We start from the raw sequence: 22,163 nt of genomic DNA, 5'->3' as shown, positions 1-22,163 counted from the left end.
TTTATGCAAAGAAAAGTGGCCTAGGAGTGTCTGAAAATACAGCAAAATGGAGAAAAGAAAAAATAAAGACTGCAAATAGCAAATTATAGACCTTTTATAATTCTTGACAGACGACTCTAACCATTCGTCCACTATGTACACAGGAAATCATCGCCTCCATTTTGACGAGGAAAACATGTTTACCAAATAGATACAGACACGCAGATGACACCTGCACCAATGAGAAGCACCCATCGCAATCACCAGGCATGCATGTCTTAAGAATTTTCTTATGTGATTGGTGCCTTTGACATTAATCACACAGTGGTATCAGAGAGAGTCAGTTTCGCCAAGAACATGTGACAGTACATTTTTTTCCACGATGTACTGTCACCGAACGGTTCAGTGACAGTGCATGATGGCGGCATGTAAACCATTGGTGGCGCCTAGGCAGAGAGAGGTGCCGGCTGCGAGGCTTGCAGTGCTCAAGTTTTCATTTGCCACCTTTTCAAAAATCCGATCACAGATATATATATATATATATATATAGGTGTATAATGCTACAAAAGCAAAAAAAAGATCAGCTGCCCTCCCCTCCCCCCTGCTTCTCACCGAATGTCTAAAATATCACCTGATGGTGCTTGATTACCGAGACTCGCGATCACGCAAACAAAATTTTGGGCACTGCCTCCATCAGCCTGCGGAAAGCCTTTACAAGCCATCCAAGATGGCTGCTCGTCTTTTGTCCAAGTTTGCGAAGTTCAGAGAACAAGAACAATTCATTGACGTGCGATTGAAAGTGGGTGAAGACGTGTTTCCAGCTCACCGTAATGTTCTCGCTGCGGAAAGCGATTATTTCTACGCCATGTTTACTCACGGAATGAAGGAATCCAACCAGGAAGTCATTGAACTCACAGATAAAAACATTTCTGGATACGCATTGAGGATAATATTGGACTCCATTTATTGCGGGGAACTCTTGATGTCAGAAACGAAAGACGTGTTTGAAATTCTCACTACCGCTAGCCACCTTCAAGTCTCAAGCATTGTTCAACAGTGTTGTGACGTATTGGACAGCGAACTTGTTCAGCGTCGACTTGATGTGCAGACGTTTCGTCGGCTTTCTACATTTGCTGATGTACACGGGCTGAAAAACCTACAAGAAGCTACGCAACGCAAGATGGCCTCGATGTACAAGGACGTCTGTGAAACTGAAGAATTCTTGGCGTACATTGACGCAGATCAGTTGCTGAAGCTTCTCAGTCGAGATGACCTCAGTGCTCCTTCAGAGAGCTTTGTCTTCAAATCAGTGATGCAGTGGATTAAATACAAGAAAGAAGAGAGGATGGAAGTGGCGGCCAAAGTTATCGGCGCGGTTCGCCTGGGGCTGGTGGACATCAAGGAAGTGATAAGAGAGCTAAGTGCAGAGGAGATGCAAGAAGTGCCTGAGATTCAAGCTCTTGTTTCGCAAGCACTACTGCATACCCAGATTCCTTCCCTCAACTCAAAGTTTGCCGTAGAGAAAACAAAGCCACGCTCAATGAGCCCGGTAAGAATACTGAATAGCGCTAACATAACCCTTGTGTGATGCATTGTGCTATTTATATTTGTGTGCCTAACAGGTAATCAGGATCAGTTCAGACATGTAATTTATGAGGACAACGTCAGTCTCAGAATCCCCTGAATATAAGCCTCATTCAGTTTGCATTTAGCCTTGGGCATTCAACGATTCTTTACAATAAAACATCTGTTCGGAGGGTATGAAATCACTTCAGAATTAAAGACTGAATTGTGAAGAATTGTGAACAAAAGCTAGAAAGCTGGGATCATGTTTCACATTCGTCACAACTCAAAAATCAACAAAAGCTAAAGAGGCCAATTGAGGGGATAATGATCTATTTCCTAGACCAAATTTATGCGGGCTTAAAAATTCAATTAAAGAATCTGGACTGATCGAAGGTTGTTTCTAACGTACACAAATATGCCTTTCAAATGCCCGTAAAGGATCTTACAAAACGAAAAACCGGACATCTGAAGTACCTCAAATATTCTCATTGGGTGCCGGCCAATTTATTCTGCCGCAAACTTTTGCCCATGCATTCCCAAGTCACACCGAATACATGCAATGTAAAAAATATGCTATAAATTTCGAATCGTTAGCCGATAAATGAAAATTGTTCAAGCCGCGAAGTCAAGCGTGCATAAGCTCATACAATCAGAGCCTTGAACTTCAGTCTGTTGTTTACTGAGCAAAATGCAGTCAAATCGTTTATAGTAAAGATTTTCTAAGGAAAAATAACGAAAACGTTTCCCTCTTAACTTACAATAATTAAAATAAAGGACGCCAGCTCTGTTGGGCACTTTAAACGAAACATCAGGCAGGTATCTGACTTAGCGGATTCCCACATGGCGATCTTGTAGTACAGTTGTAAGCATTTTTATAAACGTATATATATTTTTTAGCAAAACTGATGAGTCTCCGTGTTTAAATAAAGTAAACATTACATCGGAGTGAGATTACCTTGTGGGTTTTGTTGAGTGTTTTTTGTTTTTGTTTTTTTTTTTCGCTTCTTCGAGCTCCCGAGGCCGATTCTTGAGCGATTTAAATCACCACTCGGTTGGTCATGGTGATCTAAAGTACTACTGCTAACCGTAAGTTAGGTCAATGACTTTGACCAACCGCTTGGAAGAAAATTCCAAAGAACGACAATTGCAAAGGCACAGAGAAAAAATAAAAAACACATGTAGTATACGCCCAACAAGCTTTGTCAGGAAATTGCTTGTTATTTTTCGATCGAATTTGAGCAGTTTCAGCTCGAACTCTCATAATCCATTTCGGTTACATGTGGTTAGACTTAAGTGGATCACTGTCTGTTAATTAAGTATCCTTCTTTGGTTCTAGTCTGTTTCATATTCGTAAGACATTCGTGACTGATCCTTTGCCGGTATTCTTGTCGTTTATAGTGAGCTACTTCCGTGTAATTTTCTTGTCTCATTTTCGGTGCTTTCATATTTCAGGTTCTTGTTGCTGTTTCAGCTGTTTTCCCTAGAAACTTGAAACAAGGTGACAAGTCAGTTGCTACTAAGACGAGGTATTTTGACTTTGAAACAAAAACGTGGAAACCCCTACTGTCCATGGCAAGCTTAACCTTAGATTCTAAGGGAACTTTCGAATTTCTTTGTGCCGAGTATGTTGGAAATTACCTGTATGTAGCTGCGGAAAACCATTCATTCAGTTCCGGTGTCATTTACCGTTACCATGTTGTTAATAACACGTGGGAGACACTCCCACATTTTCAGAGCTCATCAATGGGCCGTGACCACGTGATTAACTGTCTGTGTTATGTTAATGAATATTTATATGCAATCAGTAACACTGATCCACCCCAGAGGTACAGTTTGGCACAGAACCAATGGCAGAGTGGTTCAAAATTGCCTTTTTTGAAGAAGAGTAACAACCAAAATAAGCAGTTGATTAATGTAGCAGCAGTAGTTATGAAGTCTAAAATCTATGTACTTCATGGGTGTTACATAGTGGAAGATTGGCGTTTGACAGCTCAAACAGCTGTGTTTCATTGCTTTGATCCCCAAAAGAATGAATGGAAACAAAAGGCATCAACTTCCTCTCCTCACTTTGGATCCACTCTCTTTGTGGATAACAACAAACTGTATGTTGCTGGAGGAAAGATTTCTTTCCAGGACTTGTTTGGGGAAGGTAAACTTTTTCCAGATGGGAACCCCGCACCGGTAGAAGTTTATGATGAGAAAAACAACCAGTGGTTTGTTATTAAACAATCACATGTTCCCCCAAACAATCTTGAGGCAGTGGAAGTGGAGGGAAAGATTATTTTTATAATAAACAGATTTCCAGTTGACAGTGGTATTAGAATCCCACCGGGGGAGGTGTATCCCATTTCATTACACGAATGGGAAAATAAGAGAATTAGTGGAATAGGTAATTCTGTCTTGTGTTATATGCCAGTAAAGAAAGAAAGCTTGGAAAACAAGGCAACTAATGAGGAAAAAGCCTCCGTAAAGGGAGAGACGAAAAAAGGGACAAAGGAGACTTAGCTTTCGGTGGAGAAAAGTTTATTCAGTAGATGCGCTAAATTGGATTACAGAAAACAGGTGTCAGCATGTCCTTGAATGTTGTATGAGAGTTTTACAATCCCAGATTTATTTGTAAATGGGTTGACTAACGTTAACTTTCTTAGTCTCTGAGTTTTTGATGACCCTTATTGGAGAACGCTGTTGAAAACTATAAACGGTTATCAGGTTGAGATCTGCTAGTCAGCAGAATAAACTGCGTATTACATCGTTAAGTATTTGAAGGCGTTTTAACACTAGCAAGCATGTTACACTACGCAACAGTTCGTATAACTTAATTGCGAGACAACTGAATGCAAGAAAAATTGCCTAGTGTAATAACGACTTATTCGTGTATTATAATATACTGAGCAGAGCAAGGCATGGCAAATGTAAAGGTTTTATTTTCTTGTCAAACACAGAGACCGGTTGTTTTAAAGGCCAATTTGAGTGTTACAAGCTAGGATTGAAATATAAACTATAAACTTGGTTTCTTTGATTTTAAAGTGCTTTTCGCTTTAAAACGTCACAGTTAAGTTTGAGATTGGTCGGATAAAGTCCGTGAGAACGGCATAACGGGATTTGAAATTGATCAGTGCTGCTTTAATCAACCGGGCTCTTTCAAAGGAACAGACTGTATTTCATTCCATGGACACTGCTTATACATGTAGTTTAGCGGAGCATTGTAAATATTGCACTACTTTGTTATGTCATTAATCCAGCTTCAGAAGCAATTTGTTTCTTAAGAACGTTGAAAATAAACTGAACTAAGTTAATGCTATGGTTTGACTTCTTCATGGGTAGATTAACTTGACGCACGGATCATTCTTATAACAAAGGAGCCGAATTTTTTTCCATGACCGCGCCCCCATCATCTCCCCTGATCGTGAGTTTCAGAGGATTGGAGGGTGGCACATCCTTTTTTGATGTGGGTTACTTAATTGTCTTTCCGTAATGAGTTCTTTACTTAAATCACAAAAAATAGGACGTAAAATCAATGCCTGAAAACTATTTCGGCCGAAACAAAACCACAACCAGGACATTTTACTGTCCGAACATATTTGATGATGTAGGTAAATGTGCAAATTACTACAATTTATAACATTTTAAACGTGGCCAAGGTATGACGTTTGCAGTAATTCGCTCACTGCTAGTGACATCTGATAAGCAACACCTTTTCTAATGACGTTAAATAAGAGCTCCCTTTAGACCATATGAGTGACTGGAGTATCCTCCCCCCTCCCTCCCTGCGCAATTGTTTTACACCCACTTCAACATGGCGGATATTATAAATCACACTTAGCTACTTTTTTAAGTAAGAAGAAGAGATGACCCCAAGAAGAGTCGAACCCGCGTCGTCGGATTGCTTAGCGTGAACCTTACAACTAGACTACCAACGGCTGCCTGCCAGATTTTGCCCTCCCCCCTCCGCGGAAAGGTATGTGTGTACGCGGGACAACCACCCCACCACCTCCATCAGTCGTGCGTCTCGGTCGCGCGTTCTTATTTGATTATACCTGTGGATTAGTCCTGTTGGTCCGCACCGTTTGCAAGCTTGTCCCTGATTGGCTAATAGGTCGCTTCCGGTAGTCCCGGTAGTCAAACAATCAAACGTCACTTTCGAGTCGATTGTCCCAAATATATTACAACTTTTGCCTTTTTGGCGTATCAGTAGCATCTCACTGTTTTTCAAAAACGTTATTGTGCGGTTAGCCGTGAGTGGTTTTTGGTCTAAAGTTCCTATCTTCGGCTGCTGGTTTCCAATTTGTTTGCGAGGCGTATTTTTACATCTGTTGGTTGGTTTTTGGCAATGTTTAATTGTGATGAGCGGTCGTGGTCGCCGCTCGTGTCCAAGTTGTCCCGAGGAATATTTCAATCGGTTGAAGCCACTGAACTGAAAGTGTGGTTAATTTCTGGGAGGATTTTTCGAAGGCCCACGAAAAAAAGGTCAAGTTTGCCAGCCCAGCCTTTGTTGAGGTATGCACTGGTGTGTTTTCATGTCGAACGGCCCGACACGATCCGGAGTTTAGACAACGGCGAATTTTACATAAAATGCATTCTACAAATATACAAAAAAATTAGCCATAAACTTAGTCAGTTACTATAATATATACAAACCTCAATTTAGCCGACACGATCGCTGTTTCGTGACAAGTCGCGGAGGTCTGTGGTTACGCACTCGCGAAGAGTGTGAGATTTCTCGTTCAGTTCACCTTAACAGTGACATGGCGTCACATTATGAATATGAGCATGTGAAGCAGGCCAAGACGTCCAATCAGCTTTGTAACATTCTTTAGAATACCTGTCAATTGTTATTGCATGGATAGTTTCAGAGTTATACTGGGGGTGGTAAGACAGCCATGCCTGTAATTTGCCCGTCAGGTCACTGAAGAGACTATCGTTATGTTCTGCTATCATATTTTTAATAGTTTCAATTTTTCCTCCAAACATGTGGTTTTTGGGGTGGGGTGAACTGGGAAGGGGTGCTGAACAAATTTTTCTGTTGCAAAAAGTAGAAAGAGCGTCTACTTTTTTATGTTGAACATGAAAAAATTTGTTGCGCGCGGAGGTAACAATACGGGCAACAAACAATCGCAACTTGCAATGGAACATTGTTGCGCGACAAGTTGAAAGAAAATGTGGCCCGTATTACTTGGCCTTAATGGACAATCTGACCCAGGAAAAATTCAACATAGAGAGAGAAAGCTGAAATTTTTAAGAACAGGCAATTGTCACAATAAGACAGAACTCAGAGAGAAACGTCTCCATGCCTTGGCCTTGAAGTTCGGATGGTCAAAAAAAGCGAAGTAAAAGCTCTCATGGACAACGTTGCACCATACGTGTTGCTTGAACCGTCTTTCTTTCCTACCCCGCTCTTCTTGTTCATAAACGCCAAAATTAAAACCTGCGTCGCTTGACCGAGTTATCAAGCAGTCAAGCACGACCAAACAAACTTTTGGGCGCTGCCTCCGTCAGCCTGTGGAAAGCTTTACAAGCCATCCAAGATGGCTGCTCGTCTTTTGTCCAAGTTTGCGAAGTTCAGAGAACAAGAAGAATTCATTGACGTGCGATTGAAAGTGGGTGAAGACGTGTTTCCAGCTCACCGTAATGTTCTCGCTGCGGAAAGCGATTATTTCTACGCCATGTTTACTGGTGGGATGAAGGAATCCAACCAAGAAGTCATCGAACTCAAAGATGAAAAACATTTCTGGATACGCATTGAGGATAATATTGGACTCCATTTATCGCGGGCAACTCTTGATGACTGAAACGAAAGATGTGTTTAAAATTCTCACTACCGCTAACCACCTTCAAGTCTCAAGCATTGTTCAACAGTGTTGTGATGTATTGGACAAGGAACTTGTTCAGCGTCGACTTGATGTCCAAACGTATCGTCAGCTTTCTACATTTGCTGATATACACGGTCTAAAAAACCTGCAAGAAGCTACGCAACGCAAGATGGCCTCGATGTACAGGGACATCTGTGAAACTGAATAATTCTTGTCGCATATTGACGCAGATCAGTTGCTGAAGCTTCTCAGTCGAGATGATCTCAATGCTCCTTCAGAGAGGTTCGTCTTCAAATCAGTGATGCAGTGGATCAAATACAAGAAGGAAGAGAGGATGGAAGTGGCGGCCAAAGTTATCGGAGCGGTTCGCCTGGGGCTGGTGGACATCAAGGAAGTGATAAGAGAGCTAAGTGCAGAGGAGATGCAAGAAGTGCCCGAGATTCAAGCACTTGTTTCGCAGGCACTACTGCATGCCCAGATTCCTTCCCTCAACTCAAAGTTTGCCGTAGAGAAAACAAAGCCACGCTCAATGAGCCCGGTAAGAATAGAGACCTAACATAAGCCTTGCATGATGCATTCTGCTATTTATATTTGTGTGCCTAACAGGTAATAGATCAGGTCAGATAATTTATGAGTGAGTTAACACTGAGTTAACGATTGTACACGGACAACGTATCTCTGAATCCCCTGAAAATAAGCCTCATTCGGTTTGCATTTAGCCTGGGGCATTCAACGATTCTTTTCGATAAATATCTGTTTGGAGGGTACGAAATCACTTCATAATTAAAGACTGAATCGTGAACAAAAGCTAGCAAGCAAAAGCTTGAACTCCAGTCTGTTGTTTACTGAGCAAAATGCAATCAAATCGTTAGTTAAGATTTTGTATGGAAAAATAATGAAAATTTTTTCCAGTTAACCCTACAAGAAATAATGAAAATAAAGGACGCCAGCTCTGTTGGGCACTTTAAACGAAACATCAGGTAGGTATCTGACCTAGAGGATTCCCACATGGCGATCTGGTAGTACAGTTGTAAGCATTTTTGTAAACGTATATATATTTTTTTTAGCTAAACTGATGATCAGTTCTCCTTGTTTAAATAAAGTTCACATTACATCAGAGAAAGGTTACTCTTGTGGGCTTTGTTGAGTTGTTGTTGTTGTAGTTGTTTTGTTTTTGTTTTTTTTGTTTTTTCGTCTCTTTGAGCTCCTGAGGCCGATTTAAGCGATTTTAATCACCGTTTGGTTGATCATGATCATCTAACGTATTACTGCTAACCGTAAGTTAGATCGATATGACTTTGACCAACCGCTTAGAAGAAAATTCCAAAGAACGACAATTGTCAAAAGCACAGAGAAAAAATAAAAACACATGTAATATACGCCCAACCTTACAATCATTATGGGAAATTGCTTGTTATTTTTCGATCAATTTGAGCTGTTTCAGCTCCAACTCTTACATTCCACTTCGGTTACCGGCTGTGGTTAGACTTACGTGGATCACTGTCTGTCAAGTATCCTTTTTTGGTTCTAGTCTGTTTCATATTCGTAAGACTTTCATAACTGATCATTTGCCGGTATTCTTGTCGTTTTTAGTGAGCTACTTCCGTGTAATTTTCTTGTCTCATTTTCGGTGCTTTCTTATTTCAGGTTCTTGTTGCTATTTTCCCAAAACAACAAGATGACAAGTCAGCTGCTACTCAGACGAGGTATTTTGACTTTGAAACAAAAACGTGGAAACCCCTACTGTCCATGGAAAGCTTAACCTTAGGTTCTCAGGTACTCCCACCGTCCAGGCCAGGCTTAACCTCAGTTTCTGAGGACCTCCTATCAGTCAGGAAAACTTTCGAATTTCTTTGTGCAGAGTATGTTGGAAATTACTTGTATGTAGCTGCGGAAAACCAGTCATTCAGTTCCGGTGTCATTTACCGTTACCATGTTGTTAATAACACGTGGGAGACACTCCCACGTTTTCAGAGCTCATCAATGGGCCGTGACCATGTGATTAACTGTTTGTGTTATGTTAATGAATATTTATATGCAATCAGTAACACTGATCCACCCCAGAGGTACAGTTTCGCTCAGAGCCAATGGCAAAGTGGTTCAAAATTGCCTTTTTTGAAGAAAAGTAACAACCAAAATAAGCAGTTGATTAATGTAGCAGCAGTCGTTATGAAATCTAAAATATATGTACTTCATGGGTGTTGCATAGTGGAAGATTGGAGTTTGACAGCCCAGACAGCTGTGTTTCATTGTTTTGATCCAGAAAAGAATGAATGGAAACAAAAGGCATCAACCTCCTCCCCTCACTTTGGATCCACTCTCTTTGTGGATAACAACAAACTTCTTGTTGCTGGTGGGAAGATTTCTTGTAGGAAAGATAGTAGGACAGGTAAAATTACTCCAAATGAATATGGGGACCCTGCACCAGTAGAAGTTTATGATGAGGAAACCAACCAGTGGTTTGTTGTTTACCAAACTCATATTCCTCCAAACACGCTTCGGGCAGTGGAAGTGGAGGGAAAGGTTTATTTCATTATCAACAAATTTCCAGTTGACAGTGGTATTAGAATCCCACCGGGGGAGGTTTATCACATTTCTTTGCACGAGTGGAGCAAAAAAGTCATGCCCCCCAAATTTTATGCTGAGTCTGAGGTCGCTGAACTAAGCATCACAGCAATTAACAAACATGCTGCGTTGTGTTTTGTCCCAGTAAAGACAGACAGCTTGAAAACACAGCCACCGGACGAGAAAAAATCCTCAGTATAGACAAACGCCAAGAAAAAGTGAATTTTGTATAGTGGGGCCGAAGCAGGTTGAGCTATCGTTTGGGAAAAGTATATTCAGTAAATGCGCCAAATTAGATAACTAAAAACAGTGTCAGTATCAAGTCCTTGGATTTATTTATAAATGGGTTGACTAACGTTAACTTTCTTAGTCTCTGAGTTTTGGATGACCCTTGGAGAACGCTGTTGAAAACTAGAAACGGTTATGTTGGGAGGTTACGACCTGCTAGTTAGCAGAATAGATTGCTTAGTACATCCTTTTGAGTATTTAAAGGCACTTTTAGCCTAGACAATTTTTTTAGCAACTTCAGTCTCGTAGCCTCCCTCGCAGACGCTCTTTTGGCTCGTCACGCAATCATTCCTCTCGTTGGGAAGAAATGATTGCTTGAAGAACCAAAAGAGCGTCTGCGAGGGAGGCTACTTGTCTCGCAATTTTGCTGTGTCACAAGTAACACGAATCGTTGGGTAGTGTAACATGCCCTGAAATGAACAAGCCTCGCCCTTTTTTGACTTGTGAATGCGCGCATGCACAATGAACGAGTTATCGCGGTGTGGGGCCAGTTTTGTTACTTGCCGGTGGGTTGTAAACTTTATATCAATTTAATCGGAATTTAATCAAAAACATAAATTATTCTTGAGTCAACCTGTAGTGTATGTACAGTATTCACCATCAGCCGCCATTACGGGGCAAAAAGCAAGAATGTAAAATCAAGTTATAAAACGCTAAATAGAAGCCGTCTTTCGAACGTAGAAAGGAATATCACCATACTGAAAACAGCAAGATTTTGGTCACGTGCTAGGTAACCAATAGTTTTTGTCGATTGGCAACCACTTAAAACCACCGTGAAAGGAACGTGTACGTCCACCTTTGCGTTGCATCTCTTAGCGAAAGGAATGAGGGTGCGTGTGTAATTTAATCGTTTTGTGTGTTAAGCAAATAACATGATGTACATAATGCAGTCCCGCAATGTGGAATGGCGTCCACGAATCGTTGTAGCTTAGTTTGATGGGAGTACCGCTTTTAATACGGTTACCCAGGTATTCACATCTATGTTCACGAGTTAGCTCACAGGGGTCTTCGATTTGTTACGGAAACCGTTAATTAGACGTCGGTTCTACCTTGTGTAACGGTGACAGAAAAAAAAACATTGCGAGATATGTTCATTTTAGGGCATGTTACACTAACGGTTCGTGTAACTTGTGTCGCAATGGCGTGACGAAATCGAGAGACACGTTGGAAGACAAATTGCTTAGTGTAACAGCGCGTTAATTCATGTATTCATATCATGTAAAGCAAGGCATGAAAGTGAATAAAAATGTGAAGATTTTATTTTCTTGTCAAACACAGAGACCGCTTGTTTTGAAAGGTAATCAGTGTTACAAGCTGGGACTAAAGTAAACTATAGACTTGGTTTCCTTTGTTGTAAAGTGCTCTTTGTTTTACAGGGTTATAATTAAGTTTGAGCCGAATTTGACAGATTAAGTCCGTCAAAACTAAACGATGTTTCCAGTGATTAGTAAAAAAAATGGCATAGAGCGGCGTTACGTGATTCGAAATTGGCGCTAAACATTCCTGGCTTGACTTGAATCTGATCCTGCCTTTATCAACCGGGCTCTTTCATTCGTTGGACAGTTCTTATACATACAGTTTAGCAGAGCATTTGTAAACATTGTGTTAAGTTTCCAGTTTAAAATTAATTTGTTTCGTAAGAAAGTTGAAAATAAACTTAACTAAGTGAATTTTTTTGGTTGACTTCTTCATGAGTAGATCAACTCGATGCGCGGATCATCCTTGTAGGAAAGGGACCTGAGTTTCAATGGCTGGGAGGGTAGCACATCCTATTTTGATATGGGTTACTTTTTCTTTCCGCAACGACTTCTTTACTTAAATCACAAAAAAAAATTAGGACGTAAAATCAATACCTGAAAACTATTTCGGCCGGAACAAAACCACAACCACGACATTTTTTTCTGTCTGAACAAACTCGATGATGTAAAAAAATTAGGTAAATGTGCAAATTACTGCAATTTACAACATTGTAAACGTGTTCAAGGGTTGACAGTAAGACGCTCATTACTAGTGTATGATTCCCCTTTAGACCATATGAGTGATTGGAATATCCTCCCGCACCCCCTCCCTCCCCGCGAAATTTTTTTACACCCGCTTCAACGTGGCGGATACTATAAATCACACTTAGCTACTTTTTTAAGTTAGGAAAAGAGATGACCCCAAGATGAGTCGAACCCGGCTCGTCGGATTCCCTGGCGTGAACCTTACAACTAGACTACCAACGACTGGCTGCAAAACTTCAAATAAAGGCTAACCGCAAGCTACCTAAGCTAAATTAGGCTAACTGAAGAGATATTTAGACTAACCAAACTGTCCTATATAGGCGAACCAGAACGTTATTTTGTTAGTTACCAGTCTGCCACGGAAGGTATCCTCCATATTGAAATGGGCGTAAAAAAATTGCCCTCCCCCTCCGCTGAAAGGTATGTGTGTACACGGGACAACCAACCCACCTCCCCCATCAGCCGTGCGTCTCGGTCGCGCGTTCTTATTTGATTAAACCTGAGGTTTAGTCCTGTTAGCCCGCACCGTTTGCAAGCTTGTCCCTGATTGGTTAATAGGTCGCTTCCGGTAGTCCCGGTAGTCAAATAATCAAACGTCACTTTCGAGTCGATTGTCCCAAATATCTCACAATTTTTATCTCAGTGGCGTCTCAGTAGCATCTCACTGTTTTTCAAAAACGTTATTGAGCGGTTAGTTCGTGAGCGGTTTTTGGTCTAAAGTTCCTATCTTCGGCTGTTGGTTTCTAATTTGTTAGCGGGGCGTATTTTTACATCGGTTGGTTGGTTTTTGGTAACGTTCAACTGTAATGAGCGGCGCGGTCGCGGCTCGTGTCCAAGTTGTTCCGACGAATATTTTAATCAGTCGAAGCCACCGAACTACCCAAAGTGTGGTTACTTTCTGGAAGGATTTTTTGATGGCCCACGGAAAAAGGTCAAGTCTGCAAGCCCAGCCCTTGTTGAAGTATGCACTGGTGTGTTGTCATGTCCAACGGCTGGACACGATCGCTGTTTCGTGACCAGTCGCGGCGGTCTGTGGTTATGCACTCGCGAAGAGTGTGAGATTTCTCCTGGGGATTTCTCGTTCTGATCGCCTTAACAGTGACATGGCGTCACATGAATTCGAGCATGTGAAGCAGGCCAAGACGCCCGCTAACCGTGACCCTGTGAGAGTATATCTGCCAGGATTATCAAGCTATCCGTGTAGCGAAAGTATCCGAGACAAGTTGCGCAAGGTCGTCGCGTCACTTCCAGGTGACACTAGCTCCTCCTGTGGTCCAAGCATCCGATCCAAGCAGCTTTCCCTTTCTTTGTTTGATTTTTCTCTTAGTTTCTTTCTTTCCTTCCTCTATATGTAGATGTACTTTTGTTTAATCCAATGGGTTATGTTGCTTTGTACCTTTCCATTGCAGCATCTAGGTCTCCAATCAGCTGGGTAACATTCTCTAGAATACCTATCAGTTGTTATAGCATAGATAGTGTCAGAGTTATACTGAGGATGGTTTTCAATTTTTCCTCCAAACATGTGGTTTTTGCCTTACATCGGCCAATGTTTGCATTGTCTGTGAAGTTCTTGATTCACAATGTACCGTCGGTCTCTTTCTGCAATGGACATTTTCTTCATCAAACCAGAGTTGCCTTACCAGCTCCCTCTTTGTAGCTGTTATAAAATGTGGGCAGTAGCTCATTTCCAACTGATTCAGTGTGTTGTTTCTGCTAGGGTTTTACAGCCCAATGCGTGGTAACGTTGGCTGGAAATAGGGGGCGGGGTGGAGGGGGATTGTACGTTAGTTATTGACTTAAACAGGGAGGGGTGGTAAGAACTTATTTCAGCCTTTGTACAGAGGGGCTTCAAGATAACTTTTAGCCGTATGGTACTTATTTCAGAACACCTCACCCTGATTATTGCAGAGTCCCTTACCTTTTACGATGATTTTGTTAAGGTATTCGTGCCACAAAGTAAAACGGACTTGGATAGAGAGGGCAATTATGTTTAGATCGCTAAGCTAGACAGCGAGTGTTGCCCAGTGTCTATCCTGCGTAGGTATATTCAAGCATCCAATCTAGATCTGTCTAGCCAGTTGGGCTTGTTCATGTGTGACCACTGCGACCACCGTGAACTGTTCATTTTTGCCATTTTTCAGACAAACTTTCAGTCCTGAAATCCGTTCCTCAAAACCCCCGAAGACTTTTTATTTGCGAGATGTATCATACTTATTTCTATCGATTCGGAGTACTTTTAGTACAAACTAGCCTAATGTGGGGCACGTTTCTTAATCTTAGAAAGGTTTTAAATTTTTACCACTTAAATTATAAAATTGTATTTTTGATAATGAACATCGCGCCTATGCACCTCAAACAGGTTTTAGGACTCGCAAATGTTTTCGGCAGTTTTGAGAAACGTACGCTTAATTGGGCCTTATTCTCCTATATACCAGTAGCTGAAAGGATAGACCAGTTGTGCGGAATTTCAATGCTGGAGTTGGACATGTAATAAAAGAAGCCTCTCGATCTCGATGCACGTCAGTGAACTCTGCATAGCTAACTTGGTAAATCGCACCTTGTTAGGAGTTGATCTCACAAAATAACTGTAAGATAAATTCCACCATTTAATTCTGTTTAAAGTAAATATTTGTTTCATCAAACTCGAATTCAACACAATTTGTAAAAGAAGAGAAATAAACTAAAGCGCGCTAACTGCAGTGTTCTTTCTTTTCCTCTATTTCCTCACTACGCTGATGGAAAAAAATCCAACTGGTTAATGCAAAAGCTTCCAGAGAAAGTCGGGGCAATCGATTTTCAGCGCCTGATTGAAAAAGGGCTCAACAGACAAGCTTCAGTGTACAAACATCCAATGAAATCTCGGAATGCATTAAGTAGTGAAGTCATACTGAGTGGTACTAAGAAAAATAAGTAAATAGTGAGGTAGCAAACGAATAAACAGAAGTGAACAGTAGGTTACATGTAAATATAGATGGAGTGGAACTGCTTTTAGAGTTTGAGGGGTCTGTCTGCTAAAGGGCGGTTATTTTAGCTCCTCTAAACCTTGAAAAAGGTGCCAGCTTCCGCTTAGAAAAGGTGTCCGCCTACAGGAGGTTTTAAATGCAGAATTTACATGAAAGAAATTGCCTCGACCGCATGCTGTTTGGTGATTGGTGTTTTCTTTCAAATCTGAATTTTAACAAAAAATATATATATATCGCCGACATTTTTAAAGTTCAGCAGGAAATCTTGTCGACCATTTTTTTAAACTATTTGATGAAGCTCAGGTATAATTGCTTTCTCCTAACATAAGACAGCACTCATTCTAAGTTGATACATTTATCAGTATTGTCCCAAAAGCGTAAGGCTGCACAGATTTCTTTAAACAAATTTCAGTCTTGCAAGCAAAATAAATGTAACGCTGTAAAGTACTTGTTTTCGTATAACGTACTAGTTCACTGTAGGAGGCACTTTCACTTCCTTAGTTTCGGCTGTGGGAAATAAAACATTTGAACACCTCCAATTGGCGAAAGTTCCGGGATCCGCCCCTGTTAAGAATTCATAGAAACTGCTAAAACTGTCAAAAACTGACGACTTCTCGACGTTTCCTGAAAGTTGTATAAGGGATAATAAAAGGTTTAATGAGCTAAACAATAGTTCTGTACGTGTGTTAAAAAAAATAGCAATAATCAAAGATTAGGGAGTGCGGATGATGTCGCCAGGCTCTCTCTCCTTTGCCAAGTTGGTGATGATGTTGGAAAATCTGCAGCGGATGCCAGATACGCCTACCAAGATCCATTCATTCAATCAACGTTGTCTTATACAATCTCGACTCCAATCTGTATTTTTTTTAATAGGAATGCGTGCTTTCTACGTCGAACGCAATAAGTACATTTCTTTGACGTTTTCTGGAAGACATCTACCAAATGACCAAATTCGAAGCACATAACGGTGAATTTTTCTTTCTTTTTGTGGACTTGAGCAGCATTGCTACTACTTATGTTTCTGGATAATTCGTTCACATTGTACAAGTTCAGCGGGTTGGAATGATCACAAAGTAGATCAGCTAACGGGAATTTTCTAAGTGAGGTTTTCGCTCTCGTTGCCGTCTCGCTTTCAGAAGGTGCCTACCGTGACAGTTCAATGTAAAACGCCATAAATAGTTAATACAAACATTAGACGATTAACAAAAATCAGAAATATTCAGATATTCAGTGATAAACAACGAGTATCGCATGGATGGAATCAGTCTGTTTATTCGAATTAAGTTAAGTTCCTTTGTGTACAAATAAATTTCTTAAATTGGCTTTGTTTGGGAACACGTATCTACTCATGGGCTTCCATGACTTCACTTAACAAATGGAATTTAACTTCATAACTTAGCTTTGACCAACAATGTAGTGAATACCGTATATTTTGCTTACTTTGCCTTGATTAACATATCTCATTTGTTTGAAGCTTATGTAAATTGCCCTGCCTGTTAGGTCACGCGATCACGCAAAGATCAGAATCGCCACGTCACCAGTTTGGTCCAGTCAACAGAAACGTAATTCTGCTTTGCAATCACTGAATCGAGCATGGTCGTCCATTCTGAGATTCTCTTGTCTAAGTGTGCTCAGTTTCGTGAACAAGGTGAATTCGTTGATGTTCGTTTGAAGGTGGGTGAAGACGTGTTTCCAGCTCATCGCATTGTGCTCGCTGCGAACAGCGATTATTTCCACGCCATGTTTACCCATGAAATGAAGGAATCCAACCAGGAAGTGATTGAACTCAAAGATGAAAACATTTCAGCAGCAGCTTTGAAGATCGTCATGGATTCCATCTACAGTGGAGAGGTTCATGTCAACGATGAAAACGTGTTTGAAGTTCTCCTTGCGGCTGATCATCTTCAAGTCACAAGTGTTGTTCAACAATGTTGTGATTACCTGAACACCGAGTATGTTCAGCTTCGGTTTGATGTGCAAACGTACTGTCGCATCTGTACGACTGCCGATCGACACGGTCTGACAGACCTTCAAGAAGCGACACAGCGGAAGATGGCCTCGATGTACAAGGAAATCTGCGAAAGTGAAGCATTCTTGTCGCTTATTAACGCAGACCAGTTGTCGAACCTCCTTAGTCGAGATGACCTCAATGCTCCTTCAGAGAATTTATCTTCAAATCAGTGATGCAGTGGATCAAATACAAGAAGGAAGAGAGGATGGCAGTGGCGGCCAAAGTTATTGGAGCGGTTCGTCTGGGGCTGGTGGACATCAGGGATGTGATAAGAGAGCTGAACATAGAGGAGATGAAACAAGTGCCAGAGATTTTCATGCTTCTACATGAAGCACTGTTGTTTAGCTACATTCCCTCAAGCTCTACATTTGGTGAAGAAAAAAGTAAAATCCGCTCGACAGGCTTGGTAAGAACTGTTTTTGTTATTCCAGTAATTTTCTAACTTTGTAAAAGATTAAAATCATTCTGTACTTGTTTTACAGTAGTTGGAGTTTTACAACAATCAAAGCATTCTGAACTAGAGCAAATAATTTATGTTAAGCCACAGACACCATAAATTTAAAAAAAAAAAATGAAGTGAACTAAAACAATGGCTATAAAAAGTAATCTAGGTGGCAGGATGCCATTGTGTCACCCCCCTACTCCAGGCCTCTGTACTCTGTGCTCTGATCTTGCCTCGTCCCGGCTCAAACCCTGGGATGCGACAGCTGTACAACATTTTGCACCGTCAAGGTCTTGGTTCTCTTATATGGTCTTGGGGACCCGAGAGAAACCTCCCCCGAGGTCCATTTTAAAATTGTGTGACCGACTGACAAGCTTACCTTACTTAATTCATTCATAATGATAACGAAATATTGAAATCGTCATTGCTCGTTCTTCTTTGCATATATCTGTTTAATTCGTCTGTAAGGGTTACTCTTCCGGCCATGGCGAGAAAACTCCACTCCTGAAGACGAATCGCCGAAATTTTCATGTAAACAGTTGATAGAATGAGTAAAAAGTTAGCTCGCGTATGGTAACGCGGGGAGAGGGGCAAGGGTTACCCTGAGACCATATAGACAGGGCCACTCTTTTTGTAGATGGGTGGGGTGATAGTACAGCAAGAAGCGAACCCTACAGTCCTACATTAGTATAACTGACAACAGCCTTTTCCGAAGTCATACGATGAGAAATGTTGAATTCTGTGGTTGGTGCTTACTCTGACCCAGATAAAGCGCCGTAACAAAAGACGAATGGCGGCGTTGAAAGAGGGCTCATCGAAAGCGAGTGGAAAAGGCTCCAAATCGTGGCTATCGTGGGAAATAAAGCAACTTTCACTAAACATTACTTAACGCTCAATCCAACAAATAAACAATATTCAGCTTCATAACAATAAGTAACTGACCAACTCACTTTCAGTTGATACTTTTATCTGATCTCCTTGTAATCTTGTTGTCTTTAGGTCCCTGTTGCTGTTTGTCCTCGAACCCAAATGCAGTTCTTTGATATTGAAGCTAAAACATGGAAACCATTGGCATCCTTAGCACCAGCAGCTGACGCAACACAATGCTGTTGTGCAGAAACTGTTGGCAGTAAGCTGTATGTTGGTGGATTTGTGTCGGGCAATTACTGCATTTACTGCTATGACATAGAAAGAAATGTGTGGGACAAACTGCCACACTCATGTGGAAAAACTGAACAATTATGCACTGTAGATAACTACATGTATGTAATCGGCTCTGATTGTAATCAGGGTCCTCAAAGGTACAGCTTTGCCGAACAACAATGGCAAAGTGTTGCTAAGCCAGGTATCATGACAGACGGTTATCTTTTTAATAGTGGGGCAACAGTACTTCATTCAAAGGTGTTTGTGCTTTATGGTAGGGTATCCTCTTCTGGCGTCCAAAGCAGTGCGGTGCTACATTGTTTTGATCCTGCAAGGAATTTGTGGGTAGAAAAAGCATCAACCTGCCAGCCCCACTTTCGGTCCAGCCTTTTTTCAGTTAATGGTAGACTGCATGTTGTAGGGGGTAATGTTCGTTATGATTTAGATTACGGTAGGCCATCTGGTAAATTTGCATCAGTAGAAGTTTATGATGAAGAAAACAACAAGTGGTCTGTTGTTGATCAAAAACATATTCCAGCAAACAACCTCGGTGCAGTGGAAATAGAGGGGAAGATTTATTTCATAATTAACAGATTTCCAGTTGACAGTGGCATTAGGATCCCACCAGGGGAGCTGTATCCTGTTTCTTTGGATAAATGGAAAAATGTTAATAGTAACATTCCCACAAATGCTGCCCTGAGTTATGTTCCGGTAAAGAGGGAGAACTTGAAAAAAGAGTAGGATTAATAACAATTCAGTTTGCTATATTTTAAGAAAACCCGTGCATAGGTAAGGGGTGTTGCATTTTTTTTTACTTCCAACTCTATACTCGCAGGTTTCATGTTTTCCTTCATTAAATAAGTTCAAACGAAAATCGCCAATACAAAACGGGTCCAACGAACGCTGCTTGTGGCCAAAAATTGTGAATCTTATAAACATGAGTTCCAGTGAACCAATCGGATGAGTGAATTTAAAAGTTGTCACGTATTACTGTGCCCAGTTTTGAAGTTAAATGTCTTAGCTCTCCGTTTAAGTCATCAGGTTTGGGGAAACTGGTTTTACGGCGGCATGTTGTTACTAGCCCGCGATGACCTCAATTGATTTTTCAATTTCCTGCGATCTTTTACAAACTCAATTCAAGAAAAAATTTATGACAAAATTGCATTATGTTTTCGCTGTTATCGATTTTTGCTTTTTAATAATTTACCAATTTATATAGCGCGTATTTACATGTGCTGATCAATAGCACTTTACAATCATATGTTTAAAAGAAAACGAAAATACATCACCGTGAGAATAAAATAAATTAAGTTACAAACTATAAAAATACTTCTTAAAAAGATAGGTTTGAAGTCGAGATTTAAAACTGTTAAGTGATGTTGCTTGACGAAGCACCAAAGAAAGCTCATTCCAGAGTTTCGGAGCTGCTGCTGAGAATGATCTTGCTCCCAATGTTGTAAGCATCTTTCCCTTGGGATGGTCCAATAAGAGCTTACCAGTAGACCTAAGATTATATAATGAATTCGATTTTATACTAATAAGATCGCTAAGATAAGTTGGCGCTAGGCCATAAATACATTTGAAAGTCAAAAGTAAAATCTTATAGTCAATACGCAAAGAAACTGGCAGCCAGTGCAGCTCATAAAGCGCCGGTGTAATGTGAGAAAACTTTCCAATGCCAAGAATAAGTCTTGCTGCTGCATTTTGTACACGCTGTAATTTAGCGATCTGCACATTTGGTAAGCCAAATGGCTCAAGCCATGGCTTAATTCAATCAACTGTCACTCTCCGTTTTCGGTTTTCGCACTGATATACTTTTGCGGTTTTCATTTGAAAAAAAAAAAATCAGAAAAATCCCCTCGGAGTCAGGCTGTTTACTGCTTCATGATATGGACCTTAGAAACTACCCGGCATAGTAAATCGAACCCAATCGAACTAAATTTCAATCGAACCCAATCGAACTCAATCGAACTCAATCCGTGGATTGAGCTCGATTGAGTTCGGCAATCGAACGAAATCGAACTCACCGAAAAGACAAAAAATCAATCGAACCCAATCGAACGTTCGGTTTTCGAACTCGTGATTTGTGTAAAACAGGCTTTGAAAATCGCTAACCAGATCTTGGAAGCTCGAGTTACTTCAGTCCGGAGTGAAGCGCACGTGTTTTTCGTTAACGAAGAAATTACACAGAAATGGCTTCAGATGCGCTGTGGATTGTAAGGTTCAAATACTGTGTGCCGTTGCCTGTGTCGCGGTTAGTAATTTGCTTGTATCTTTGCATAAAAGCAACCCTTCGATTTGTCACTCCGGAATTATAAGTTAGCTAAAAAAGGAAAGGGTAAGACAATTTCCCGGGAAACTACGACGGCAAACCAACGAACAGTTTCCTTAGAAAGGTTAGTCACGTTATATCTGATCTACTTTGTGATTATTCTACACTCGGTTCTGGAGTCTCAGAAAGTACGGACGGAATCAGAAAACGAACGTGACACTAAAATTCGAACGCGGGGGAAAGATTTTAGCCTTTGTCGGATCTATCTATTATCTAGAAACTTGCATGGAACACACAGCTACATTATTTCAACCTGTTCAACTTGTATAATGTGGCCAAACAATCCAGGAACATAATTAGAAAAAAACGCGTTGAAGTTCACAAACAGAAGTATGAAAGTCTCCGTCGTGCGGCCCTTTCAATTTGGCAACTTCACGGTTGCCTTGCAAAGCGTCTCGTTGCTGCCACCTTTGTGTTTCCGTAAGGTTCATAATGATTGGAAACTGAACGGTAATGGCGATTGTCAAACGCTGCCGTAATATAATGATTCAGTAGAGAGTTTTAATAAAAACAGAGGTTGATGGTTAGGGGTTTAGATAGGTGTACATAACTCACAAAAATGTTAACTAGGATAACAGATAGCTAGCAAAATAAGTATTAGGACAGTAGATCTGTATTTTAATAACTAATGTTAACGTATGTCAGTTTTTGACAATTGTAGAAGTTTTTTTTTGTCGATTAATCTTTTGAAACTAGCGGCCCTTTTTGTGTAGAGATACTTTTGACTAGCGCTTTTACTCAATTACTGAAGTTCTTTTTAGAATGGTAAATATATCGCCTTAGAGCAGTTTATAGCAGGGCCGGATATTTTAGCCGAGTTAAGGAACGAATAACTGTGCTTGACACTATCAGGGTTACGAGAAAGGATGATTATTGCCGGTCTGATAAGAACTCTTTAGTCCATATTGTTACTTTAGAAAGGGAAACTGACGCGACTCCTTAGCAGAGTTGAGACCAGTGTGTAACTATTGATACAAATCTTTAATTAACAATCATGTAATTTTATCAATGGCTTTATGAAATATAATTAAATTTAAATAAACATCCTTAACCTCTGACAA

General features: G+C 40.7%; 1 protein-coding gene, 1 long non-coding RNA gene and 2 pseudogenes across 3 annotated transcripts in view; 3 read left to right on the top strand and 1 right to left on the bottom strand.

The window, feature by feature from the left end:
- The window catches only part of LOC146468076 (uncharacterized), a 63,778-nt gene extending 41,615 nt beyond the window's left edge, over positions 1–22,163 (bottom strand). The window contains exons 1-2 of the long non-coding RNA XR_014867600.1: positions 21,131–22,163; positions 20,556–20,673 (exon numbers count right to left, since the gene is read on the bottom strand). This is a non-coding gene — a long non-coding RNA (uncharacterized LOC146468076). The remainder of the gene's footprint in view (positions 1–20,555; positions 20,674–21,130) is intronic.
- On the top strand, positions 556–11,968 carry LOC146468078 (kelch-like protein 26). Its single transcript, XM_085125028.1, has 2 exons — positions 556–1,528; positions 9,003–11,968. The coding sequence occupies exons 1-2, from the start codon at positions 614–616 to the stop codon at positions 10,119–10,121; spliced, it is 2,034 nt and encodes a 677-aa protein (XP_084981154.1). The 5' UTR covers positions 556–613; the 3' UTR covers positions 10,122–11,968.
- Positions 7,026–7,985, top strand: LOC146468079 (kelch-like protein 20; annotated as a pseudogene).
- On the top strand, positions 16,727–19,750 carry LOC146468077 (kelch-like protein 26; annotated as a pseudogene). The gene is made up of 2 exons (XR_014867598.1): positions 16,727–17,591; positions 18,627–19,750. The product of XR_014867598.1 is annotated as a kelch-like protein 26 (transcript).

The sequence above is a fragment of the Pavona decussata genome, unplaced genomic scaffold (assembly GCF_977016875.1).
Source record: "Pavona decussata unplaced genomic scaffold, jaPavDecu1.1 SCAFFOLD_133, whole genome shotgun sequence".
Taxonomy (NCBI): Eukaryota; Metazoa; Cnidaria; class Anthozoa; order Scleractinia; family Agariciidae; genus Pavona; species Pavona decussata.
The sequence above is the reverse complement of the archived record's forward strand: the minus strand, read 5'-3'. Positions and strand labels throughout refer to the sequence as shown.